Source organism: Micromys minutus (genome assembly GCF_963924665.1).
Source record: "Micromys minutus genome assembly, chromosome: 1".
NCBI classification, from domain to species: Eukaryota; Metazoa; Chordata; class Mammalia; order Rodentia; family Muridae; genus Micromys; species Micromys minutus.
In genome coordinates, this window is record NC_137969.1 from 70,510,160 (window position 1) to 70,537,416 (window position 27,257).

The 27,257-nt window shown below is 48.1% G+C and overlaps 2 protein-coding genes across 2 annotated transcripts; one reads left to right on the forward strand and one right to left on the reverse strand.

The window, feature by feature from the left end:
- Window positions 1-2,490: 2,490 nt before the first annotated feature.
- Window positions 2,491-10,934, reverse strand: ADAMTS4 (ADAM metallopeptidase with thrombospondin type 1 motif 4; the record flags this gene model as incomplete). The annotated part of the gene is made up of 9 exons (XM_080916472.1): window positions 2,491-2,917; window positions 3,369-3,544; window positions 4,309-4,484; window positions 4,727-4,913; window positions 5,019-5,305; window positions 7,639-7,809; window positions 8,503-8,635; window positions 8,844-9,167; window positions 10,260-10,934. The coding sequence occupies 9 exons, from the start codon at window positions 10,932-10,934 to the stop codon at window positions 2,491-2,493; spliced, it is 2,556 nt and encodes an 851-aa protein (XP_080772598.1).
- A 4,062-nt stretch (window positions 10,935-14,996) lies between these two features.
- On the forward strand, window positions 14,997-27,072 carry NDUFS2 (NADH:ubiquinone oxidoreductase core subunit S2). The gene is made up of 12 exons (XM_080916480.1): window positions 14,997-15,152; window positions 15,892-15,998; window positions 21,003-21,193; window positions 22,645-22,765; window positions 23,151-23,338; window positions 23,470-23,547; window positions 23,689-23,774; window positions 23,944-24,063; window positions 24,693-24,822; window positions 25,232-25,327; window positions 25,492-25,575; window positions 26,784-27,072. The coding sequence occupies exons 1-12, from the start codon at window positions 15,058-15,060 to the stop codon at window positions 26,877-26,879; spliced, it is 1,392 nt and encodes a 463-aa protein (XP_080772606.1). The 5' UTR covers window positions 14,997-15,057; the 3' UTR covers window positions 26,880-27,072.
- The last annotated feature ends 185 nt before the right edge of the window (window positions 27,073-27,257 follow it).

Consider the following 27,257-nt stretch of genomic DNA (forward strand, 5'->3'; position numbering starts at 1 on the left):
TAGCCTTTAAACTCAATACTTGAAAAATTCAATTCATTTATTTATACTTTGTGGCTATCAGTGCTTTGCCTGCATGTATGTCTGTGCACCACATGCATGCCTGGTACCCACAGAAAACAAGAGAATCTTGGATTCTCTGGAACTGGAGTTGTAGATGGTTGTGAACTGCTGTGTGGGTGCTGGGACTCAGACTCAGGTTCTCTGGAAGATCAGCCAGTAATCGTAATGGCTGAGCTTTCTCTCTAGCCTCTGATACATTTTTTTTTTTTTTTTTTTTTTTTTTGAGAAAAAAAAAATCTACTTTCTCCTCTTTTGAGACAAGGTTCCATGTAGACAGACTGGCCTTATGCTCTGATGTAGCAGCTGAGGCTGGCCTTGAAACCCTGACCCGCCTGTTTCAACCTCCCAAGGAGAAAATGTCTTTGTGCCAGTAAAAACCCATGTTTGTACCATGAGTTCATAGTACTAAGTTCCACAAACATACTGTTGGTCCAGTCTTACCACCTAGGCGAAACAACTGAAGACGCCGCAGTCTTCTTCCTGCCTCCCCCAGCCTGGTGGGTAGAAGCACCACGAGCCCCACCAGAGAGCAAGCATGGGAGTGGGATCGAGGCTTGCTAAAGAGACGTGTATAGGCAGCCTTTCCCTCAGGGCTGCATGGAGAGCAGGCCCTGTGCTCGGTGGTGTACTCTGTAACGCTCTGCCTCGTACTGACCTTGACCAGCAAAGCCTGGTCCCAGTGAATACAGCACACACAAACTGCCTCTCACTCTCTGCACTGCATCTTACGTCAGATAGCACAGTTGCCACTGAAGGTGCTATAGCAGAACAAGATGTCCACCCTCACCTCATGATCACCTACAGCTCCTTCCTACCTCAATAGTCACTCCCTTCCACAAAAGCAGCTCTGCATTTGCCATTTAACCTTTGAAACTCCCCACTGACACCTTCGCCCACCCCTAATGCACACAGACTAAGTTATTTCTCAAGGAAGGGAGATCCATTTCAGCCAGTGCTAGATTCTTTCTTTTTTTTTTTTTTTTTTTTTTTTTTTTCCTTTGTTGACTATTGCCTTCCAAACCACATCCTGTTCCTCTTGTTGAACTCCATTGTAACCTCACATCTTCCAAGACGTTGGTTGGGATTACATTGATTGAACTCACTGTTCCGGTCAGTGACTACAAAGGTCACCTCTCATGTTACAGCAGCCTTTACTGTTTGAAAATCCTCAAGCGCAGAGCAATTCTGTTAGAGCAGTTATTACTGGCCCTGCTCCACATACTTGTAACCCAAGGTTACGAATCAGTACTTGCCCAACATGACCCAGGTAATAAGTTGCTGAATCCTAGCTCAAGTTCAGATGTAGCAGCTCCTGGGATGCCAGGATGCTGCTATGTCATCCCTTCTCCACCCCTTCCACAGTTCCTACAACTAAGCGCCTCTTTTGTGTTGAGGGAGTTGTTTCGTTTTGCTCTTGTACCTTCATGTTCTTGTTGACCCTCCTGGCCAAGTGTTTGTTCTGTCTGCCTCAGGTGCTTATGTGCCCACCGAAGGGGTGGACAGGATGGCCTTCTGATCGTCTGAACTCTCTCCAAATCCTAAACAGTACTGCCAAGCAGAAGGATCTGAGCCTGGGACTAAAGATAGGCACAAGGGACTTCAAGCGCTTTGCAGAGCCTCTACCGGAGGGCAGGGTGAGGAGAACGGCAGCTGCTGGTTCTTGAGCACCTACTGAGGGGGAGGGATTACACCGGTTCTTTATTTCCATCATTTCATTCTTACAACAAGTTTCTAAGGGAGGTATTATTATTGGCACGTGAAAACAACTAATGCTCAAAGATGCAGGGGCCCAAAGTATAACCCACATTTGTCTGACTCTGAAAAGAGCACATAAATAGCAAACTTCAATTTAAAAATATGATAATCCCTTACTCCCTGAAGGCAATCCTACCTTTGACTCTCCTTTTCCCAGGAGGGGAAAATCAGGGAGAGGAAAGCAGGGCAGGTTGTACCTCATACATAAACACACACGCATGCACACACGCACGCGCACACACACACACACACACACACACCATTTATACTTGTCACCAACACCCTGGATTTCATAGCTAGGATGGGACTATAATGAGTGAGTTTCCCCAAGACCCTAGTCCCCTTCCCTGGTGCTAAATAAAAGTGAATAAATACTAAATAAATACAACTGGGGGCCCAGGACCCATCCTGTCTCCCCTGCTCCCTCCTGTGACCTGCAGGGTAGAGGGGGCAGTTTAGTAGATAGGGTACTGTCACCTAGCCCCTTTCCATTCAGCACATCACTGCCTCCCAGGGCAGGGCCAGCCTGCGGTTTGGGGCAGAGAGGCAGACAGGTCTCACCCTCTCCACCTCCCTACTGTGTTTTAGTACGAGGCAGCTGCAGAAGCCCGCTCATTCCTCCAGATGAGTCTGAGGCCCCGGCGCCCCAGGTGGGGGGCAGCCGGGACAGTGAGGTTATTTCCGGCCTGCCCAGGGACGTTTCCGAAGGATCTTCAGAATCTCTGCCTTGCGTTGCAGCCAGTCTTGGGGAGGAGGGCGTGGTGTTGAAGGGACTGGCCGTGGGACAAAGAAACTGTACCGCAGACGTGCATTCTGTGGGTTGCCAGCCACCAGGACTTGCAGAGTCAAGGGCTGGGCCAGCGGCCCATGTCCAGACAGTGTCTCCGAGGCTGCTGTGGCTCCGCTATAGCGCAAGCTGACTGCTCCAGGAAGTACCACATCTGTTGCGGAGGGTATCAGCGTGTATTCACCATTGAGGGCGTAAGAACCATCTGAAAGCTTCAGGGCCAGGTAGATGCTCCTGAGGCCAGACCCTCCTTGCTGCCGTACAAGGATATGGGTGGCCCCCGCAGGGATCGTGACCACATCGCTGTATCCATACCTGTGAGGACAAAGTAAAGAAAGAACTCAGCATCTCCCCAATCCCTTCAGTTTGCCTTACTGTGTTTGTCTGGGTGTGTATGTGTGTGTTAGGGGTTGCTTCTTCAAGCTTATATGAGGTATGTATCCACCTTAGAACAGAGCCACCAGCAAGTGTGCCTTCCTTACTCTTATTTATGGACATTTACTACTGCTTACTGAGTGTCTTGCCAGTCCTGGCTTCCCTGGGACCTGTCCAATTCCTACCCCTTCGCTCAGGGGTAACCGCCCAAGGAAGCCTTCCCGGATGCCTTCAAGAGCTCTTGTGCCCTCTTTGTTCAAGTGGAGCACCCCATTGTAACCAGCTACTCATCTGTCTTCCTGAGACTACATTAAGTGTTGAGCGGGCAGGATAGCATCGGACCCCAAGACTAGGACAGCAACCAGAACAAGCAGAGAACGGCTAGAAGGACCTGAATTTTTTGAAGGAGCCTGACTGCTTGCTGCAGCCAGAGCCATTCCCACCGCACACCATGCACTTGTCAAACTTCTTTTTGGAGCCAATGATCCGGTCACAGCCAGCATGGATACAGCGGCCCTGAACACAGACAGAGGAGGTGTCTGGGGAACAGGGAGTTCCATCTACCACCTGAAGAGTAGAAGAGGGACACTGTTAGGAGTTCTTGCTAAGTCAGCAGGGGTTTGTAAGCTAAACATCTGAAAAGTGGGCTAGAAAATAACAGATTAGGAAGGGGTGTAGGGGAGCCTTCACTTATACAGGATTAAGATGATAATAATGATACGCCTGACCGTCGTTCCTGCATTGACTATGAATCAGGTGATACACAAAATTCTTTAGGTCTCACAACTGCTGTGTAAGATTTCTAAGGGTGGAAAATTTGAGGTTTAGAAATATCACAAACTGAGGGGGCAAGGATCTTTAGACCCAGGACAGAACTCTAAATTTAATGATACAGCTTCCGGATGACCACTAGAGGGCAACAAACTTATAGGAATTTTGTTTGGCTTTTTTTTTTTTTTTTTTTCTTGCTTTGAACCAGCCACTCTGGGAAAGGAGTGTCCAAGTGTTAGTGGTCTTCAGGAAGTTTACCCACTAAGGCTGTCCAAGAATTAATTCTTTGCTAGAGGATGAGTCAAGGCTTTCCCCAAAAGGTCTCACTAAATGTGTCCAGAAGAACAGAGAAAGGGAGAAGCAGAGATACAAGCTGGAACAGCTTCAGTGGCCACTGATTCAAAGCCACTAACACGGGACAACCATGGACAGACAGGCTGAGTAGCTGAGTAAACCTGAATGCTGACACAGCAGGACTGTGGGAATGCCAGCCAATGAGCTGGAGGAACCACTGGGAAGTGTGTAAGCCTCGGTTGGGCCTGAAGGTTTCTGGTCCTCACCCGTGGCTCCAGTACATAGTAGTAACCCAGTGCCCGGGCCTGGCAGGTGAGTTTGCACTGGTCTCGAGGGGCTACACCTGTGTAGCGCGGAACCCAGTCCATGGGCCCTGGAAAACTCTTGAAGAGGTCGGTCCTGTGGTTGTAGGCAGCACACTGCTCTTCACGGAAGGTCAATGCTATAGGCAGAAAACAGTCTGAGCTTCTCTCTCCTCGTACTATCCCATACACCCTCCCGCCTAGGCCCTCAGAACTTTAGCCAGCATGGCATCTCTTCCTCACAGATTTCTGGGAATAGTTCTGGAAAGATAAAGGCATTTCCCCAGCAGCAGAGACACTTAGCACCTTAGACCAGTAATCGAGGCACAAACCTTCCTGACCACCACCCCTTCCCAGGGCTCTGATCTTTCACACCCCTCACCTGAGCCATGTGGGCAGTTCTCAGTGTTGCAGGAACGGAAGCGGGTACGGCGGCCCTCACAATACTTGCCACCATTCCGGGGGACGGGCCTTGTGCAGTCCCGGGAGGAGAATTGGACACCACCCCCACAAGTCCTGGAGCAGTCACCCCATGGTCCCCAGGGACCCCAGCCTCCAGCCTGAGGAATCTGCGGGGGCACAGAATGGAGGTGGGATGAGCACTCTCTCTCCTAGGCTTAGGGCCAGTCTCCTTTCCGCAGGCCTTTTACCCAAGTCACGCCCTGAAGTCTCACATTGAAGTCCTTGAGCTGGTCCACGTGGAGACAGCGGCCACCCATACAGGCCTGTGCAGATCCGCAGGGAGTGCCATCAGCCCAGGGCGAGTGCTTAGTCTGGCACATGGCATGGCCATTGAGGTGGCCAGAGCACCAGAGGGCAGCACAGGGCGGTGGCAGCTGTGGACAATGGCTTGAGTCGGGACCAAAGGTCAGTTGGCACTGGCGGTCAGCGTCGTAGTCCTTGCCAGGAAAAGTCACTGGCAGATGCAGTGGTGCCTCTGGTTTGTCTAAGAGACAGTGCCCTGAAAGGGGATTAAGATATAAAGTTAGCAAGGACCTGAGACTTAGGGTTACCAGCTAAAGCTGGGGTTCTCTCATACCTAAGGTACCCACCCACCTTCAGCTACACTGTACTGAATGCTTACTATGTGGTCAGGACTAGTAAAGCCCTGGTCCACAATATCTCATCTACTAATCACAGTACTGTGGGGTGCCGGCTACTATTACATCTAATTTGCTTACTAGCTAACTACAAGCACAGAGACGTGAGGTGACTCACAGCCACATGTCTGCATGTAAACAAAGAACACAGTCACCATAGGAACCAAAAAGCACTTCCATCTGGTCTTATCCACTGCAGAGTTTACCTTTACCATCCATCATCATCATCACCATCATCATCATCACTTGCAGTGGGTTGGCCTGATGCTGCTTGTATTCTAATGCTAATACTGGTTCCTCATGACCTGGTGGCCCCCAAGTTATTTTTGATTGGTAAATAAGATGCCTATAGCCAATAGCTGTGCAGAAGAGACATAGGTGGGATTTAGGGTTCCGAGCTTGGGAGTCAGAGGAGAACCAGAAGGGGAGAAGAAGGTGAGGAATGGAGGAGAAGCCCCATGGATTAATGAGTCATGAAATAGTGGTCATGTGGGTTGGCTAATTGGAGTTAAGAGCAGCCCAGACAAACATGGCAAATGTATAGTGGGATTATTGGCTGGGAAATAGACATAACAGTGTAGAGGACAGCATGGCATCTCTTCCTCACAGCTCTTGTGCTGATTATGGCTTATTATAAATATAAAAGTTGCATGTGGGGGGACGTGAGAGATGGCTCAGTGGTTAGAGCGTTGACTGCTCTTCCAAAGTTCCTGAGTTCAAATCCAGCAACCATAAGGTGGCTCACAACTGTCAGCAATGGGATCTGATGCTCTCTTCTGGTAAGACAGCCACAGTGTACTCATACAAATAAATAAATAAATCTTTTTTTAAAAAAAAGTTGTATGTGTCTTTTATCTGGGAACTGAATGTTCAAGGTGGGGTAGAAACCCCAGATTGAGATTAACAATTTCTATAACAACTACTGGAAGTATTTGGATTTTTCTTTTCTCTTTATCTATTTATTTTATATATGTGAATACACTGTGGCTGTCCACAAACACACCAGAAGAGGGCATCAGATCCCATTTCAGATAGTTGTGAGCCAGCATGTAGTTTCTGGGAATTGAACTCAGGACCTTTGGAAGAGCAGTCAGTGCTCTTAACCACTGGGCCATCTCTCTAGCTCCAGTATTTGTGTTTTCCAAACCATTATTTTAAAAACTGCACTCACTTATTTATCACAGGAGAATGGAGTTTGCACATGTATAGGAGTCAGAGGACAACTTGCAGAGGTCAGCATCAGACTATCAGGTTTGTCAGCAAACACCTTAACCTGCTGAGCCATCGCCAGCTGTATTTGGAGTCTTGTGGGCAGATTCACTCTATAACCTTAGATAGCCTGGAACTCACTATTACATAGCCCAAGCTTGCCTGTAAATCATGTGGCAATTCTTCTGCCTTAGTTTCCCAGATGCTAAGATTATAGGAATATATGCATAGCACCTCTGTACAATCCTTCCTTTTCTCTCTCTCCCTTCTTTCTTCCTTCCTTTTCCTCCTTTTTTTTAGAGGTGTCTACTCCTTATATAGTCCTGTCACTACATAGACCAGGCTGGCCTCAAACTCACACCAATCCACCTGCCTTTGAGTGCTGAGATTAAAGGAACGTGCCACCATGTCTATACAATTCTTGAGAATGCGTCTAATCAGTTACTTCCGGGAACTGGAGAGATGGCTCCATAGTAAAGAGCACTTTCAGAGGTCTCCAGTTCCATTCCCAGCAACTACAGCAAGTGACTCACTAACTGTCTCCAGCTCCAGGGGATGCAGGACCCCTTATCTGGCCTCCATGGGCACCTGCAAGCACGTACACACAGAGAAAATAAAATAAGATACAAATCTCTGTCTGGAGATAGTCCTTCAGATTCTTTTGCAGTCTTCCATGCTATTGAATAACAAGGTGATTTACTGATTACAGTCAGTCCATTTCAATTTTGGACAGTTCTAGTCCTTAAAGGGTCAATTCTAATTGTGTGGAGCCAACATTCGTCGTCCCCCCCCACCTGTGCTATTTGTTGTCATAGGAAGTGGGAACCACACCAAGACAACAGTATTTCTCACCCCATCACATACAGCGGAGGAAACACACGTGGAGGACTCAGTGTGGCCCACAGAGAATGTTCCAGAAATAAGAGTCCAGTGAGACAGGGCAGGAATTGAGTCCCTTACTCTGAAAAAGGTGTCATCAGCTTACCGTAGCCATTGTCCAGGAAGTCAGTGATGAATCGGGCACTGCAGGGGGACCAGGGCTCTTCAGGGTCCACATGAGCCATGACAGGGGCCATGACATGGCGAGAGGAACCCCCCTGCCCATTCAAGTTAGCACATGGCTTGGAGTTATCATGGAGCATGTTGAAGACATGGCCTATAAGAGAAATGGTGCTGCTAGTGTCCAGGGGTTCCATCCTGTGACCTCATGGGGCTCCATTATACACTTGGTTGCAGCTGTTAATGATCAGATCCACTTTCCCTCCCCCCTCTCAGATACTCTCATGGGTCTCTGAAGATTCAATACATAGCCCCTATTGCCCCGTCTTCTCTTCCCCAAAGAAAAGGCTTACTTTGCACTGTAGCTAACATTCCCAACCCTCCACTCCATTCCCTTACTGTCTCCCCTTCCAAACACATATACCCACGTGCATAATACAGTTCAAAGTAAGTTTCCACCTGCTATTTTTTTTAGCAGAAAAAAAATCTGGGCTAGAGAGCTGGCTCAGCGGTTCAGAGCACCGACTACTCTTCCAGAGGTCCTGAGTTCAATTCCCAGCAACCACATGGTGGCTCACAACCATCTGGAATGGGATCTGAGACCCTCTTCTGGTGTGTCTGATGACAGCTGCAGTGTACTCTCATAAACAAAATAAATAAATCTTAAAAAGAAAAAGAAAAATGTATGCTTGTCTGCACCCAGAACACAGAGGGATTCTGACCTTGGACCTAGGGCTGGGGAGGAAGAAATCTCAGCACCCCAATTTGTACTCTAGTGAGGCCCTTATATCCTTAGAGCATCCTCAGCCCCGCTTGCATCAGGTGCCACACTGCTCCAGAGCTACCTTACCCAGTTCATGAGCGGCAGTGAAGGCTGACTGGAGCCCATCGTCCTCCACAATAGCACAGCTCCTAGCTGGGTCACAGACGGTGCCCACATCAGCCATACCCAGAGTGTCACAGGTGGAGACCCCACACAGGTCCTGTGGAGAAGGAGCACAGAAAATGCTTGGGGTTGATATCCAAATTATAAAGAACTAGATGTCAGGGCCCACACAGGCACTCCACGGCTATGTGGCTAGAGCCAGGCTCATGAGCAACTCCAGGGGACTCTTCTCCACCATGGTCTGTGTAGTGGTTGTACCCCTCTGTGTCGTGGTCCCTTGCCTGTGGTGCTGACTGAGGCCTTACCTGCCGGGTGAACAGAATGGCTGTGTCAAAGTGGTCAGGATCTGAGTCATTGGGGGTGTTGAGGCCTCGCTGCCAGGCGCAGAAGCTGCGTAGGGTCTGGGCCGCACTTGGCCCCACTTGGGGCCCTTCCTGGCCCGACCCCAGGATCACTAGGCGAGTCACCACCAAGCTGACAGGGTTTCGGATGCTTGGGTGCTTAAAGGCTTTGGCGGCGGCTGCCATAACCGTCAGTAGGTAGTGCTTTAACCCTGTACCGTGGAATGCCGCCATCTTGTCATCTGCCACCACCAGGGTCTCCACGAATCTACTCAGAGAAGCGAAGCGCTTAAGAGAAAAAAGGAGAGAGGAGGGTGCTGAGATAACCTCCTAGATCCAGGGTCTCTCTTCCCTCACTTCATTCCCAGGTGTAAAACTCAGCAGAGTTAGCTGGCCCTCACATACCCCACAGGATTCCTGAAGTGACTGGCTTGGGGCCCTCCCTCTAACCCCAAATCCCACTGCTTTTGTGGTAATGTTGAAGAATCAGCTGTTGTTCCGAAAGAAGGCTTGCCACGTTTCACGGCTAAGTGGGCCCCAGAGGTGAAAAGCAGCTGGGACTGCCTCGGGGAGGGGCGCTAGGGTCCCCAAGTGTGGCGGCGGCCGGGTTGGGGGTGGGGTGGGAGTAGAGCTAGAGGGCTGAACTGCAGACGACGTGTCTGCCCTGTGTGGTTGGAGGAACAATTCAGTCAGCAGCTAGGGCCACAGCCAGATCTCAGCGTGGCGGGTGTGGAAGGAGTGTCTGGTCTGGATTAAATCTAGAGAAGGAGTGGGGGAGAGAAAGGGGGAGACCCAGGAGTGGGAGGGAGGAAAGGATAGCGCCTCGGGCAGTCTTGCAGGCAGCCCACAGTGTGGGAAGAGGATTGACCCAGGGGTATGAGATGCCTCTCTTCGCCTGCCTACTCCTGTCCTAATTTGCAGTTTGCCAGAACGGTTTTAAAGGGAACATCAGAAGCCAAAAACTCAGTCCCTCAGGCCTCAAATTTTACTCCTGTAGCTGGGGGTGAGGGAAAAAAAAAAAAAAAACCACTGGGGCAGAGAAAAGAGCCTAGGCCAACAGGCTGTTAGGAGAGCTTTACTGCTGGGAACTGTGTCAGCAGGAGACTCCATGGCCAGGAAGGGGCGGGGTAGGGAGGGGGAGAGGTCATTCCGGCCCAGAGAATCTGACCTACCTCAGGGAGTCCTCAGAGCAAAGCAAAGGACGGAAGCAGGGAGAAGCCAGGTTTTCCCAAAGAAAGGGTAGGGGAGATAGGAAAGGCAGGGAGATAGAGAGAAGCTGGAAAGCTACAAGTGGAAGTGGGAGGAGAGAGGGTGAATAGGGGTCAGTAGGACAGACATGGCGGGAGGGTGGTACGGGACATGATCTCCAGGGTCGCCTACCTTGGTTCTGCGGGAAATGGGACTGGGGCTCCCAGAAGGAGCCTTGACGTTGCACATGGGACCTTGGCTGCTGACAGGACTCTTCCGGCGTAGGATGTGAGCCCCTGGTCCCCCAGCAGAGTTAAGGGCGCCTCCTTCTAGAGGCTGGAGGTGGAGTTCGGCCCCCCGGTACTGCAATACCCCTAAGAGGGCTCCCCCGTCCCAGTGCAGAGATGCCACCGACTCCGGATCTCCATTGATGGTGCCAGTCAGGTAGGTACCTGGCTCCGCCCCACCCAGCATCTCAGGTGCCTGGCCCAGGTACTGTACTGTCAGCCCCTCTACCTGCACCCCAGGGTCCTGCTCTAGTTCTAGTAGCAACATCTCCCCGAAGGCTGGTAATCGGTACAGCAGCCTGGCAGGGATGCCTGAACCAGGTATGATGCTACTGCCATTGAGCTTCTCTGGAAACACGATCTCCTCCTCCCGGGGGAGAGGGCTGGCTGACCAGGCTAAGGGCAGGAGGGAGGCCAGCAGCAGCAGCAGCCACCACCGCTCCAGACCAGAGAAAGGCACTGGGTGAAGAAGCAAGCAGGGTTGGAATCTTCGCAGCCAGTGCCCGGTCAAGCCCCTCCTGGGATGCAAGCCCATCTGGGACATGGTACCCGTGCTGCAGCTGTGATGGATTGAGGCCATCTGAGGCACCAAAAATCCTCCACACCCTAACTGTAAGAAGTCTCCTCGTTAAAGCCAGAAGGGCTCGGACTTGTGCCAAAATCTGAGGCAAAGTTTTTAGAGGGGCTAGGGACGTTCAGAGAAGATGAAAAAATAAAGCAGCCCCTGGACTCAGGAAAAGTGCCCAGGGGGTCTCCTCCAAAACTTCCTCCTGTGCCCTTCTGTCCCAGGTCTTTGTCTCTCTGTGACTCCTTGGCTTCTCTGTCTGCTCAGCTGTCTGGCTTTGCCTCAGTGCCTGCCCTGTCTGACTCCTCCTGCTGTCTCTTTGCCTCTGTCTCTCTCCTCTTCTGTCTCTTGTTTCTGTGTATCTGTGGGTCTCCCCGGGTTCTTCCCAGCTTCTCTCCCCTCCAGCTCTTTTAAGCATCCAGAGCCTCCCTCTGCATGTGATTGGCTGATCTGTAAGCCACTCAGCCAGAAGCTCAGTCACTGGGACTCTGAAGAATGGATGTATCATTGCTTCCCAAAGACCTTAGTGTATCTGTGTGTGTGTGTGTGTGTGTGTGTGTGTGTGTTTTCCTTAAGAAAGAAATAAAGAAAGAAAGAAAAAAAAAAAAAAAAAAAAAAGGGACTTGCCCAGGGGAAGGGAATCTCTAGCAACCAGATACTTTTTAGGCACTGAGCCAGTTGATGACACATCCTTTCCCCAAATCCCACCATCAGCCCTCAGCTGTCTCTTTTCCGTTTTTTTTTTTTTTTTTTTTTTAAATGGGACAGAGCCCCAGGGGAGGTGGGGACTGGGGGAAAGGGCCTGGACAGCACTCACAGATGAGATTCTGTCCTGGGAGAATTCACATCCCTCCTGTCCAGCCTGGTCTAGCCTATGCTTTCTCACTTCCTGGAATGTCATTTATGTTGCCCTCTACCCCAGAGGCTAATCTGCTAGAGCCAAGCCCTTCTGGGTTTAAAAGGATGTGGGGAGCTGGTAAGAAGGCATTAAGAAAGAAGGGATGGGGCCAAGCTGCTGGGAAGAAGAGGTGGTAGAGACAGGAAGGCAAGGAGACAGAAGTTAGAACTTAGAATGGAAACAAGAAAGAAGCAGACAAAGGAGGAGATAACTACTTTTCTTTATAGGAGGAAGCTCCAGAGTACATCTATTCTCATTCATTCATTCTCCCCCCTCCCCCATTACCTCTGCCCTATCCAAAGCATAGAATAGCCATTCCAACCTAGGCTTCCTCCTCCCCAACTTTCTGAGTGCCTGTTCCCCTGGCTCAGCTCCCAGTAGATTACCCCAGGCTCTTGGCCCTGTTCCTTCCTTCCTATCCATGCCCAACTACCCCAGCACCCAGCTTCCTCAAGCCAGCCAGCCCCTCACCTCACCTAGACACGACACACTTTCTGTCTCTCGGAAACCCAGAATTAATCCCTGCTACTCCCTTGACACTACCTTTCATATCCAATGGTTCCTGGAATATCCAGTAATGTCTGACTCCTCATGCCTCATGGGGTTGGGGGGAACGAACCTGGGAAAGGGATGGTGACTGGTGTGTGCATGTGTGTGGGTGTTAGAGGAGGGAGCTAATGACTCCTCTGCTTCAGAACTGGAGGGGACTGAGAAACCAAAGAGCATACTCTCATGATAAGGAAACATGGCCACTTGTTTCCCCAGGAAATCCCCAGGAAGGAGAGTACACTCAGCAGTCCCTTCCCTTTCCCAGAGAAACACCACCTCCCCTACCCCTGTCCCTTTATTCATTCTCTGTCTGGTCACCTCCTGTCCCCCCACATCATATTCATCAGAATGCTTCCTCTCCCTTCCTGCTCCGGTCATTAATACCTGTCCCGGTGCTATCACTTCCTGAATTACCCACCCTGTGGTGACTTCCGGCCTCACCTCTTGACCCATCACATGCCCTGACCCTCCCTGGTCCTGAGCGGAGGGGCTGAGGCAGGAGGAGTCAATCACACAAGGGGCAAGAGGAGCTGTCACCAGGATACTCTTATTGCCCCTTTCCATCCCCCCATCTGAGCTGAGAACAAAGAGTGTGACTAAGCAGTGGAAGACAAAGGGCCACAGAGTGGTAGCTACAGCCCGTGGGGGTGCTGGCAGAAGGAGAAGGCACAAAAGATGTAGTGTCCTAGGTAGTCCCCCCAACATCCCTCATCCCAGTTTCAGCTCAAACCACCCCCCGGGCTAAGCAAGCTAGAGTCTGTCTTGACTTCACATAGGCTGGATGAACAGGAACATGAGTAATCCCCCTCCCACCAACACCACATTTTGTGTTTAAACTATATCGCAGGGGGGAAAGGCCCAGAAAAGGAGAGGGGGTTGGAGAGGGTAAGGGGTGTTGGGATTCTGTAAACCCCACCCCTCAGTTACCTAGCAACAGCCAGGTGTACCCCACCCCTCAATTACCCAGCAGTGGCCAGGTATGCTCCTCCCCAGTGACCTGACACTATAAAAGGAGCTGCTTGACCCCTCCTCTCTCTCTTGCTCTTGTGCTCTTGCAACCTTGCTCTCCCACTCCTACCCCTCCTCTTCCCTTCCCTTCCCCCTCTCTCCCACGTGCTCGTGGCGGGCCTCTACTCCCCCCCTTCTCTCTCTCTCTCTCTCTCTCTCTCTCTCTCTCTCTCTCTCTCTCTCTCTCTCTCTCTCTCTCTCTCTCTTCCTCTACCACCCTCTTAACTCTCCCATGACCTGAATAAACTATTCCGTACTATACCGTTGTGTGGCTGGTCCCTCAGGGAAGGGATTCCCAACATGGACCCCCCCCCCAGAGGCATCTCCCTTGCCCCCAGGCCTCGCCGCACCTCCATGGACCATATGCCCCCCACTTTCTTCATCCTTCCCCTAACATTGGTGCCGAGACTTGGATCGTCATCCTTTCACAACATTGGTGCCCTGTGACTTTTTCATTGGTGCCCCGTCATCTTTTCCTTACAAGGGGACCAAGCCTCTGTCCTGACTTCCTGAGGATCACCTTGGCTATGCCAGGTCTCGGTCATTTCCCACAGCCAAAGGATCTCTGGCCCCACCCTTTGGTATGTTTCCCATTAGGTCAATTTTCAGCCTAGAAATCTGGCTTTCTCCTCTTCCTCTGCAGCTCAGAATGCGCAGTGCCACTCCCCTGGTCTGTCTGCTCCACCCAGCTGCACTGCTGGTGGGCTATTATATCCCAGGGACCCTGTCTGCGGGAGATGTGGAGGAGGTCTCTTTCCAATGAGAAAATTGTAGACTCTCAAAGAGTGGGTGGCCCAGCTGGAGCTGGGCTTGGAGACAAAAAGAGACAAAAATCAGTCTCCAGGGCAGGAAAACGCTTTGTCCATAAAAAATTAGGCTCAGAGTCCTGGTGTTATTTCTATGTTGTTAGATACTTCTGAGGAAGACTTTGACAGGTAAGACCGTCCTGAATGGAGGTGGGATACCAGATATTGCTAAGGGCGCTTTCTGAGTCTGTGATTTAGTAATTACAGGGATTTAAGAGTCACTGTCAGAGCATCTCCCCCTCCCAAAATGGTGCCCTCACACCCTTGCACCAATTGCACTCTTGCCCTACCAATGCTTGTGGCCTTGGCTGTCTATTCTCTTTTGTTTTGGCGAGCTTTCAGACTCGACTTGCCCAACAGCACTGAAGTCCCTTTTCACAAGGCTGATTCCGGACATTTGGAAATTAACACTTTTGGATTTCGTAGTAAAGAGACAGTCATCAAAACTAGGGACTTCAGTTGGAAAGGGGGACTACTGCAGAAGAATGACCAAGATGGAAAGGAACAGTCAAGGAACGCCCGTATAGAGTGTGCGTAAGGGGACCTAGTGGGAGGGCAGTTTCGAAGGTACTTTCAAGCGCAGATTTAGCGGGAAGTGCTGGGTTCAGCGCGAAGTTGCCTCCCGAGAGAGCAGTTAATTTACGGCCAGAAAAGCCGTGGGAGGGACGCCCTTACTAAAGATGACAGCAGTCGTGGTTATTTAAGCCCAAGTGAAGCTAAGGCGCGGAATCCGGATGTGGTTCCGTTCTCAATTGACCTCCCTGCCAGCTTCCAAGATGGTGACTCCATTTTTGCCAGTACAAAGGAAGCCCACAAAGAGGCGCGCCGGAGCCACTTCCGCCCGGTTCTCCTTCCTACGGTCTGCAGCCCGGTAAAGATGGCGGCCCTGAGGGCGCTGTGCTGCCTCCGCGGTTTCGGGGCCCAGGTGCTGCGGCCCGGGTCTGGGATCCGTCTGCCGAGTCAGCCCAGCAGGTGAGGAGACGATTCCTACACGCATTCTCTTCAAACTGGAATTTCTCGAGTCTGAGGACATTTCAAGGGCTCTGTGACCCCTGAGGAAAGAGTGACCCAGGCCTGTAACCTTCCTTCGCAGACCAGATTTCTTAGGTTCCTAGATGCAGTCAGCCTCCCGTGGCGGAGGATTGGGAGTAAGGGAGATGATTTTTAAAATTTTTGGTCAGAAGCGAAATATGTGGGGTGAAAGATCCTACCCTTCAAATGAATGATTAGAGTGTACCTCCATATCCGAAGGAGACCCCTTCTCTGAGCTCTCTTTCCCAATTTCTCTCTTTGCTGTTTCCCTCTCTCCTCCCGCCTTCTCTACCCCCTGTTTCTTAATAATCCTAGGTTTACCATGAATAAATGATATTCTCAACATTCATATTCATTCGACCCCAGCTTTGAATGTCCCAAACACAGGTGTCAGGGACTTGGCAGTGAAGAATACAGCTCTGCACTTCAGGCCATCCTTCCTTGGGCTCACACAAGAATGAAGCGCATATTTAAGAATATATGTGTATATACAAATATATGTGTGCCTGCAATGACAGATAGTGAAAAAAGCCTATGGATTTGAAGGAGAGTGGGGAGGGCATACGGGAAGGGAGAAATGTGATTACAATCTCAAAGTGTTTTTGCGAAGTGAATCGGAACAGAGGCACCAAGCATACTGTTGATGCCCCTTGTATAGGATGTATCTTTAATTCCTCAGAGGTGCTCGGCAGTGGCAGCCAGATATAGAATGGGCAGAGCAGTTTTCTGGACCTGTCATGTACCCCTCCAAGGAAACAGCCCACTGGAAACCTCCTCCTTGGAATGGTGAGTGCTAAGAGCTGCTGTTTCAACTTGTCAGAATCTTGCTGATTTTCTTTGTTTTTTTCAATTCAGCATTTCTCTGTGTAGCCTTAGGTGGTCCTTGAACTCACTAGTAGACCAGGCTGGCCTCAAACTCAGAGGCCATGAGTGCTCAGATTAAAAGCATGCACCTCCACCACCTGGCTAAATATTTGTTGATTTTTAAATGCTGTTGAGCTCCCTGTCAAGGGAAAATGTTATAATATCAGAGATTTATCAGAGAAAGAAAGAAATGTTAGTCAGCCTAAGTTAATACCATTATTTAATTTGTGTCATCTAATTCCTGATCCCATACACTTCCGTCTCTCTATGGATAACATGATCTTCCTAATAACATTTGAATGAAACGTACTTTAAATATAAGCATCTTTCCCTCATCAAAATTAGACATTTGGGTGCTTGCTGAAGAGATAAGAGTTACGAGCACTTCCTGCTCTTGCAGAGGACCCAGGTTCATTTCCTAGTATCCATATCAGGTAGCTTACAGCCACCTATAAATCCAGTTCCAGGAGATCCCCTGTCCTCTTTTGGCCTTTTCAGGCAGCTGCATATAGGTGGTAAACATATATATAGGCAAAGCACTCATACACATAAAATAAAAGTAAGTCTTTAAAATAGAAGATTCAGAGAGCTGCCTTATCTTCAAAACAACAATAATGAAGCAACACCCAACCAATTAGTATAGCAGGTCTTTGCTATTTTGTGGGTTCTTCTTTTTCCTATTCTTTAACCGTTCCCCCATCTCACCCCCTACCACTAGATAGAGAAAGATAGGGGTGGAGAGAGAAACCCCTGAATCTAATTTCTTTCCTTGTGTTTCTTTGAGCACGGCTGTTAAAAAACTGCAACGAGCCCCCCCACCCCCATGCCGCCCCCAAGTACCCATTAATTACCACCCCGCCTCTTGGGTCCTGAGCGTTTATATACCCCCTGAAAAGTGTTCAGAATTCCAAGTGTCAAATAGTCACAGAAACTATTTGCAGCTGGGAAAACCACGCCTCTGCTAGAGGCAAATCATAGTCAGCTGCTGCAGACAGTCTGAAGACGCCCGTGTTCCTGCACCTGGGATTAAAACGAAAGCACATTCTTACAATATTTTTTTTAAGAAACCCAAACTCCAGAATTGTCACCAAAACTTGGCTCTTTTGTTTTTCATACTCTGAAACGGGGTCTTGTGACAGGGATACGGCTTAATGGTTACAGGCACTTGTTCTTTGAGAGGATCTGAGTTCAGTTTCCAGCACCCACATGGCAGCTCATAACCATCTATCTATATAACTCCAGTTCCAGGAAATCTGATGCTCTCTTCTGCCTTCCAAGGAGAAGGCATAAGTCTCTCTCTCTCTCTCACACACACCAGTCTTACACATAAAATAAATCTTGAAAAGGAAAGAAAGAAACTGGGGTGGAGGGACAGGGTCTTTCTGAAGTGTCCAGGTTGGCCTCAATCAAGATCAAGATCTTCCTGAATCTGTCATATGCTGGGGTAACTTTTCCCTCTTGATCATTTGGTTTTGATCAGTGGTACCCAGAATGTCTTTCAATATGGAAACTATTTAGTCATCTTGGTTTTTCTCTCTCTTGTCCTCCATATCTTGTCCAATCACGAAAGCATGTAGATTTTTCCCACCATTTCTCTTTTTTTAATTAAAAACAATTCTCTTTAGATATATCTGTCTGTGTCTGAGTGTTTTGCTTGCATGTGTGATTATGCACATGTGTGCCTGGTGCCCATAGAGTTCAGAAGAGGGTGTCAGATCCTTTGTAACTAAAGTCATGAATGGTCATGAGCACATCACTGCATAGTGTCGTGCTGCCACCAGCTGCCCAACAATGACGCAGAGACAGTAATTATTTATTATAGCTCAGGCCTAGCTGTGTTTTCCCATTTAGCTTGTATAATCTAATTAACCCTTGTGTTTTAATCTAAGTTCTGCCACTTCTTCTGCATCTGGCAGCCAAATCTGCCTCTGACTCTTTCCCAGAGTTCCTAACTCTGCTCGGAACTTCCGCCTGTTCTCTCCTGCTTTGCTATCGGCCGTTCAGCTCTTTATTAAACCAATCAGAAGGTGATGGAGAAACACTGATAGGTAATCCTTCATAAAAACAGCAATACTAAAGTGGGCTTATACTCAGATCTCTTCTGGGTGCAGAAATACCATGATCACACAGTGCACAAGAAATGGCTTCAAGATGAGCCACCATGTAGGTGCAGTGAACTGAACGTGAGTCTCCTGCATGTGCAACAAGTGCTCTTACCAACGGAGACATCTTCTAGCCCTCTCTTGTAATTCTTTTTTTAGGTTACTTTAATTTTTATGTATGTGTATGAGACTTTGCTTATTCGTGTGAATACCCGGCAACTTAAAAAAAATGATTTGCTTGTGTATATGAGTGGTCTCTGCGAATCTGCACACCAGGTTGTGAGCCATCATGGGTTCCTGGGAATTGAACGCAGGACCTCTGGAAATCAGTGCTCTTAACCACTGAGCCATTTCTGCAGCCCAAATAAGGACAGTTGTGTGTATACAGTTGTGTGTATACAGAGATCAGAAGAGGGCATCACATCCCCTAGAACTGGAGTTATGTGGGTGGTTGTGAGCACTTCTGTAGCAGTGGGAACTAAACCTGGCTCCTCTACAAGAACAGCAAGTTCTCTCAACCATTTCAGCCATTTCTTCAGCTCTTTTAAAATCCAATTGTTCTCACTCCTTATATCCATTTGTTTGTTGCCCTCCCCATCTGTTTTACAGTCTCACTCTGTAATCCTGGCTCTCCTGAAACTCACTCTATAGACCAGGTTGGCTTCGAACTCACAGATCAGCTTTCATCTGCCTCTCAAGTGCTGGTACCAAAAGTGTGTTCCACCATGCCTGGCTGTCATTATCACTCTTGTTTAGATCTGTCTTGTGTTAGGTCTTGGGTATTTCAAGAGGCTTTACATCACTTGCCTCTGCCCTCTACCCAAAGTGTTGGGATTAAAGTCAAACATCATCATGCCTGGTCCAGTAAACCCTACCGGGTAACTTACAAATTTCATCTGTTTCTAGTTTTTACATGTAATTGTTTACAAGTTAAAGTGTAAGGTTTTTTTCTTTCTTTCTTTTTTATTGATTTTATTTTATTTTATTTTTTGAGGTAGACTCTCACCAATGCTCTCACATGTAACACTGGCTGGTCTGGAGCCTTGCTCACCATGTAGACTGAGCATCTGCTTGCCTCCACTCCCAGAGCACTAAGATTATAGCAACCATGCCTGACTCAAAAGTATAGGTTTCTTGAGGGTAAATACTGTATGATCTCATATGCCTTAAACCCAGCACCTGGGAGTCAGAGGCAGGTGGATCTCCGAGTTTGAGGCCAGGTTGGTGTATATAGTGAGTTCCAGGACAGCCAGACTCTGTAGAGAGACCCTGTATCGAGAAACAGAACAAACAAAAACAACCCTGCCTTTTGGGCTGGGAATGTTGCCCAATTGATAGAGTGCCTGTTTAGCAATCACAAGGTCCTGGGTTCGATACCGAGCATGGCATAAACTGGACTTCTCAGTACTCAAAAAGTAGGGGCAAGAGGATCAGAATTTGAAGGTTACCACCTTCAACTGTGCAGTAGTAGTGAGTTTGTGGTGGCCGTAGCTACATGAGACCCAGCCTCAAAAACAGTGAAAAGTCCTGTCATTTAATGTTTCTCTCTTCCCACCCCTTAGAGGAATATGTAATCCTGGCTGTCCTGAACTCACAGATCTACCTGCCTCTGCCTTTGTGCTGACATTAAAGGCATACAGTACCATGCTGAGCTGAAGTATGTATTTCTCACTGATTGTCCATTTATCAGATACATCTAGATATATCATGATACTTACAGATAAGAAGGCAAGGTTCAGGGCTTAAGAGCTCTTGAATAAGACCCAGGCTCAGTTCCCAGTACCCATGCACTGCTCACAGCCATCTATAACTCAAGTTTTGAGGATTACACATACTCATAAACAATAAAAGTAATCATTTGTCAGCTGTGGTAGCACATGCCTTTCCAGTTCCAGTGCTTAGGAGGTGAAGGCAGGCAGCAGATCTCTGAATTCATAGCATTGTGGTTTACATAGTGAATTCCAGGCCAGTTGGGGCTACAATAGTGAAACCCTATCTCAAAACAAACGAAGAATAGTAGCCAAGCCTGGTAACACAGGCCTGTATGCCCAGTTCTTCAGGAGGCTGAGGCAGGGGGATCATCAAGGGTTCAGATGTGTAGACTAGAGAATGAGTTGAAGGCCATCCTGGATAATCTAATGAGGTGCTGTCTGAGGAAGGAGGTGGGGTGTAGCTCAGTGGTGGAGCACATGCCCAGCACACGCAGTGTTCTAGGTTTAATCCTCAGCACAACAACGTAAGAGATGTTCTCACTCGGCTTCCCAGCACTGCAACTCCTTTTTTTTTTTTTTTTTTTTTTAAGATTTATTTATTTATCTTATGTATATAAGACACACCAGAATAGGGCATCAGATCTCATTAGATGGTTGTGAGCTACCCTGTGGTTGCTGGAAATTGAACTCAACCTCTGGAAGAGCAGTTGGTGCTCTTAACCACTGAGCCATCTGTCCAGCACTGCAACTCTTTAATACTATAATTGTGACCCCAGCTATAACATTACTCTTGCTGCTACCTTTATAAATTGTAATGTAAGTGTCTGTTTTCTGATGGCTCTAGGTGACTATGAAAGCATCGCTTGGCAGGGGTCTTGACCCACAGGTTGAGAACCACTAGGGCCTATAAAATGAACTTCATGATCCCTCTTGTTGGAAAATTTAGAACTTCCTTTTGTTTTTTCCCATTTGTTAGCCATCTTCCTAGTTATTGGAATGAGGGTGCTAGCAAGGTATGAAATGGTGAGCCAGAGGATGTGCAGGATATGTCTGTACCTTGGGGATACCCAAGGAAATTATCATTTGGCTCTGACTTATTTCCCACTTCTCAGATGTGGACGTTTTGGAGGAAAAAGTGGTGACCAATGTGACCCTGAACTTTGGGCCCCAGCACCCAGCAGCCCACGGAGTCCTGAGACTCGTGCTGGAACTGAGTGGAGAGATGGTGCGGAAATGTGACCCTCACATCGGGCTCCTGCACCGAGGCACGGAGAAGCTCATTGAGTACAAGACCTATCTGCAGGTGTGGAGGTGACCAGGGGCCTGCTGACTACGACTGGGTTGTAGCTTGAGACCTGATGGCTTTGCTGCCCCAAAGCTTCAGGCAGGAGGGTAGTGCGGTTTAGTGCTTTGGGGTTAGCACTGGATGGGAGGGGGTCGGATGGGTTCTCCCAGCATCCTTACCTTCCAGCTGGGGCCCACTCCCAGCTTCTCTTCTGTCTGATTTTTGGCTGGCCTTTTTCTCATTACTCTAGTGCCTCAGTTTCCCTTCTCTCCTATGAGTGCGTCAAAACTAGTGTCCCTGAGGGCAGAGAAGGAGGAATGAGACGTCAGCTCTTTGGGATTAACAGCTGACTCTCTTGTCTTCCCACTCTTCTTGAATTTGTTTTCAAAACACTCAGTGAGTCAGAGTGACCAGAGGAGGTTTGTGACAGAGTTTGCCGTCGCAGAACTGTGTGACCTAAATAGTTGAAGGTCAGGTTTGAAGGAGTTGGATCTGGAATAGATTCCAAAGGTTGTTTTTGTTTGTTTATTTGTTTTCTTCTTACTGTTAAGAAGAAAAGCCCTGGAATAAGACCCAGCTCTGTGACTTCCTCAAGGGAGTCTAAGCTGACGATGTGGCTTCAGGTCCCAGCTTTTATGGGTTAACTCCTGTAGCATCATCCTGCGTCACAGATGACACCAGGACCAGAACAGGCTGTCCCAGTGAGGATTTTAACTCCACCTTCTTCCTGGAAGTTGGAACTGACTTAGAAGGCAGCTGGGGCTTAGCTCTTTGACATTCTGGGCAGAAGTTACTGTAAAACTGATTCCTTTTCTCCTTCGGAGTCTCAGTTTTAAGGGACTGGGGAAAAGAAAGATAAGATTCTCTTCTCTCTGAAAAAGGTTTCAGTGCCAAAGTCAACTTACACTGGCCAAAGAGCCTGAGTATTCAGTTTTTAGAAAATGTTATGACTTCGTTGCTGAAATTATTATTAGAAATTAGATTATACATAGTTCTTTTTTTCTCTCTCTGCATGTGTATATGTTGGCCTTTTGTTTTGTTTTAAGACAAGGTTTTACTATATAGCTCTGACTATCCTGGAATTCACTATGTAGACCAGGCTGGCCTCAAACCTACAGAGATAGTTGATCTGTATCTTGAACATACTCTATAATTCCGTGCCCTGTGTTTGAAGGGTGTGTTTAGTTACATTTTGATAACTTAAAATTTGGCCATGGTAAGAGTATTTTTACCATGGAAATTGTCAAACATGATAAGTCAAAGTAGTGATAGCCAGTTTTTAAACATTTTATGCTAGTTTTAAATATGCATGTTACTAGTTTTGGGGAGATTTCATCCTGCTTTGCTGGGGCACCTGAGACTCTAAAAGTAAGTACTGACTTCCAATGCCTGTCAAGAGGAAGGTTTCTAGCAGCAGACAATGGATTCCTAGGTCTATTAGATGTGACCTTGATTCCTTATTTCCCCAGGCCCTTCCTTACTTTGACCGGTTGGACTATGTGTCCATGATGTGCAATGAACAGGCCTATTCGCTAGCTGTGGAGAAGTTGCTAAACATCCAGCCTCCTCCCCGGGCACAGTGGATCCGAGGTATGCTCTGCTCCTTATTTCTGCTGTTCACTGTTGAACACACGGCATCTTAAGTGCACTGAACTCATTTTTGATATTTAGGTTCCAGATTCCACCCAGCCTGATCTCTAGGAGGAGTCCTTGGCTCCCACATACTTCTTTCTTTAAAAAGAACAGAAAAAAATGATAGTACATATTTGTTTATTTTTGTATATGTGCGTGAATGTGAAATAGTATATGTCAAGGCATGTGTGGGGAGGTCAGAGGACAGCTTCTAGGAAGCCAGTCCCCTCCTACCATGTAGGTTCCAGACTTGTTGGCAAGCACCGTTCTCTTCTGAGCCATCTTTCCCTTCTGAGCCATCTTTCCAGCCCCTTCCATCATTTCCTGTCTTTTCATCTCACAGTGCTCTTTGGAGAGATCACACGGATTTTAAACCATATCATGGCTGTCACCACACATGCCCTGGACATTGGTGCCATGACTCCTTTCTTCTGGATGTTTGAAGAAAGAGAGAAGATGTTTGAGTTCTATGAGCGGGTGTCTGGAGCCCGAATGCATGCTGCTTATATTCGACCAGGAGGAGTGCACCAGGTGAGATGAGATGCCCGCCTGCCTCCACACTTCCTGCCTTTTCCTCCATGACCACTGGAGGGCAGTGTGGGCTCATGGAACTCTTCTTTTGAGAAGGGGTGCTGTAACAAGGATCACTACTTGGCTTCTAGGACCTACCTCTTGGGCTTATGGATGACATTTATGAGTTTTCCAAGAATTTCTCTCTTCGGATTGATGAGGTAGAGGAGGTAAGATAGAAATCGATGGGACAAAAGACCCTTAATCTCCCTAAAGGGCTTGTGGGGTTTTAGTACCCAGTGGTACTTAAGCACAGAGGCTTTTGGAGATTGTACGAAGAGTATTAGCACAGTGGGTTTCTCCATCCATAGATGCTGACCAACAATAGAATCTGGCGAAATAGGACAGTCGACATTGGGGTTGTATCAGCAGAAGACGCACTTAACTATGGATTCAGGTAGGAGAATATACCTTCTTTCCTCAGGGGTTGGAGAGGCCATAGAGAGTTACAGCCCAGTGTCTGGGTTTCAGGTGTGTTTGGTACTATCCTCTCCATGTGGTGAGGGAGGTGGGAAGCATGTGTCCTTTCTTATGAAGGATGGTCCTGTGCCCATTATACCCGACAGCGGAGTGATGCTGCGAGGCTCAGGCATTCAGTGGGACTTGCGGAAGACCCAGCCCTATGATGTTTACGACCAGGTCGAGTTTGATGTTCCTATTGGTTCTCGAGGGGACTGCTACGATAGGTAAGATCCAAATCGTTGCTCAGCTCTTTATTCTTGACTGACTTCTCTTTGCTGTTTCCTCACATCTGTAGGAGCTGTGGAATGTTCTAAAACATGGTAGAGTTTGTGTTTAGCATTCACAGTACCCAGCATGCTCCTCACCACCACACATACCAAGACAGGGTGCTGTTTCTCCCCCACCACTCCCCGTGTGCCATCATCCTATCTTAGAACCAGTTTGGGCCGCATTTGTAGCTGAGAAAGCTGAAGCATAAGTTAGGGATTAGCCTGTTAGTGATTGAGTCTGGAATCCTGACCCAGTGCTCTTCCTGTTTACTGACCCTGAGTAAGATTTGCTACTGCTGTTCTCTTTGTTTATCTTTCCGTTCCACTCCCTTACGCTGCCGTCTAAACTGACTGCAAGAGGGTAAGGAGGGAAAAGTACAGGCCACCTTCTGAAAAAACATGATGTGGAGGACTTAGCAGTACTGCAGGGTTCATATGGGCAGCCACGCCAAGCAGAAAGACTGTACCAGGAGAAACTGAGGACCATTTACTGAACATTTCTCAGGTCTCCCAAAGGGCATCCAGATTCCTGCTTTCTCCTCTGTCTGCTTTCTCTCGTTCTGAGGCTGTTGCATCTGTTTTAGGTACCTGTGTCGTGTGGAGGAGATGCGCCAGTCCCTTCGAATCATTGAACAGTGTCTGAACAAGATGCCTCCAGGGGAGATCAAGGTTGATGACGCCAAAGTGTCCCCACCTAAACGAGCAGAGATGAAGGTTGGCCACAGGGAGAGGGAAGAAAGATGGGGTCTTTGCAAGGGACCAGTTGGCATAAAGCACAGGCCTCAGATTAAATCAGACCTTTCTGTAACTTTAACACTCTGAACCTTTCACAGTGTTCATCTTTTATTCTGTCTTCATTCTCTCTGACTTACATGTGGGTTGTACGTCTCCCTAAAGGTAGAGAAGGCTAGAGCTTGGATCTGGTTTCCTTCTGTTGTTTTGTTTTGTTTTGTGACAGGGTTTCTCTGTGTAGCCCTGACTGCCGTGGAACTCTCTTTATAGACCATGCTGGCTTCAAACTCGAGGTCTGCCTGCCTCTGCCTCCCAAGTACTGGAATAAAAGCTGTGCACCACCAGCGCCCGGCTGGATCTTATTTCTTGATTCTCCCTTTCCTTCTCTCAGACATCCATGGAGTCACTAATTCATCACTTTAAGCTGTATACTGAGGGATACCAAGTTCCTCCAGGAGCCACATATACTGCCATTGAAGCTCCTAAGGTGAGGGACAGGAGGGGAAGGAAGCCTCTGTGGAGTGGGTGGCCGGAAGCAGACAGCAAACAAAGCACTCCCTCACTAGTGACAGCTGTAAAGGGAAGCCACACAGGGTTTGGTAGCAGAGAGCTTTTCCTACTAATGGGGCATCGACTTTCTTCCTTGGACAGGGAGAGTTTGGGGTGTACTTGGTATCTGATGGCAGCAGCCGCCCATATCGGTGTAAGATCAAGGCTCCCGGCTTTGCCCACCTGGTAAGACAATCCCAGTGATTTTTTTTTTTTTTAATATTGGATATATTTTATTTACATTTCAAATGTTATTCCCTTTCTTGGTTTCTCATCCATAACTCCCTAGCCTGTTCCCCCTCCCCCTGCTTCTATGGGGACACCTCCCTACCCACCCATCCCTTTCTGCCTCCCCACCCTGACATTCTCCTACACTGGAGCATCAAGCCTTGGCAGGACCAAGGGCTTCTCTTCCCATTGATGCCCAACAAGGCCATCCTCTGCTACATATGCAGCTGGAGCCATGGGTCCGTCCATTTGTATTCTTTGGATAGTGGTTTAGTCCCTGGGAGCTCTGGTTGTTGGTATTATTGTTCTTATGGGGCTGCAAATCCCAATCCCAATGATTTTAACTATAACACATTAATAATTTACTGACCTTGGTTGAGTATTGTTATTCTTTTTCAGCTATTATTTAAAATTATTTAGTATTTATTTTAAACTTTCTTGTGTGTATATGTATATATGTCTGCCACATGAGTGCAGGTACCTGCAGAGGCCAAGAGAGAGCATTGGATCCCCTGCAGCTGGAGTTACAGGCAGTTCTAGACTACCTGTTGTTAGTTTAGGGAGCCAATCTACTTTCCTCTGCAAGAGCAATACATGATCTTGGCGGCAGAGCCATTTCTTGAGCACCTTGCTTTTCTGAGATAGGACTTTGCTATACAGCCCTATTGTGTCTCGAACTCCCCAAGTAGCTAAGGCTAGGCTCAAACTTATTATTTCCTGCCTTAGCCTTCCAGGTGTGAGGATTATAGGTATATATCTCCACACTCAACTTCTGAATGAGATTTTGCTTTGTTTCATTTGATCAAGATAGAATTTTGCTGCACAACCCAAATTAGCCTGGAACTCACTATGTGTGATGGCTATCCTTGGATTTACTGTCATCCTCCTGCCTTAGACTCTCTGTGCTACAATAACAGACATGAACTCCTGTGCCTGGCTTATTGGAGGATTTTGGCTTGAGATTTTTGTTGTGGTGTTTGTTTTGTTTTGAGACAGAGACAAGGTCTCTGGCTGGCCTAAAATTCTCTATGTGAACTGGGCTGGCTTCAGTCTTTCCCTGTGCTGAGGTTAACAGTGCATACTACCACACTGGCCTTTTGACGGGATTTTTAAGAGCTCTTCTCTGCAAACGTGGGTTAACACTGTTCTCGTCCCCATCTCTGCAGGCGGGCTTGGACAAGATGTCTAAAGGACACATGCTGGCAGATGTCGTAGCCATCATAGGAACCCAGGATATTGTGTTTGGAGAAATAGACCGATGAGCAAAAGCACAGCCTTCGAGCCCCCTCGCCTGTCAACTGCTTTTTCGGGGCCTGTGTCTGGTGGGAAACGAGGCTGTGTCTCTGCGAGTATAAACAAATATACATGTACTCATTGACTTAGCAGTACAGGCTTCCTGTGCATGTACTAGAAAAGGAGAAATTATATTAAATTAGCCACCTTTTTGGCCCCGAAGCCTAGTTTCTAATGTGTCTTTATTGGTGTCTTGCTGTCTTTCACTTTGTATTTCTCTGACCTAGGTCTTCAGTTTCCCAGCTGATCTTCTCCCCCTCTCTGAGTCTTGCTCTTTCCACTTCTCCATTCCCCATTTCCCCTTTCCCTCAGTTCCTCCTGCTCCGACCCTCTTGGTATCTATAAAA

Bases quoted from the DNA above. Each gene is read 5' to 3' on its own strand.
- NDUFS2 (XM_080916480.1), top strand. From the start codon at position 15,058: ATGGCGGCCCTGAGGGCGCTGTGCTGCCTCCGCGGTTTCGGGGCCCAG. The intron at 24,823-25,231 runs GTTGGCCACAGG...TCCTTCTCTCAG, and splicing joins CTAAACGAGCAGAGATGAAG to ACATCCATGGAGTCACTAAT. The intron at 25,328-25,491 runs GTGAGGGACAGG...TTCCTTGGACAG, and splicing joins CTGCCATTGAAGCTCCTAAG to GGAGAGTTTGGGGTGTACTT.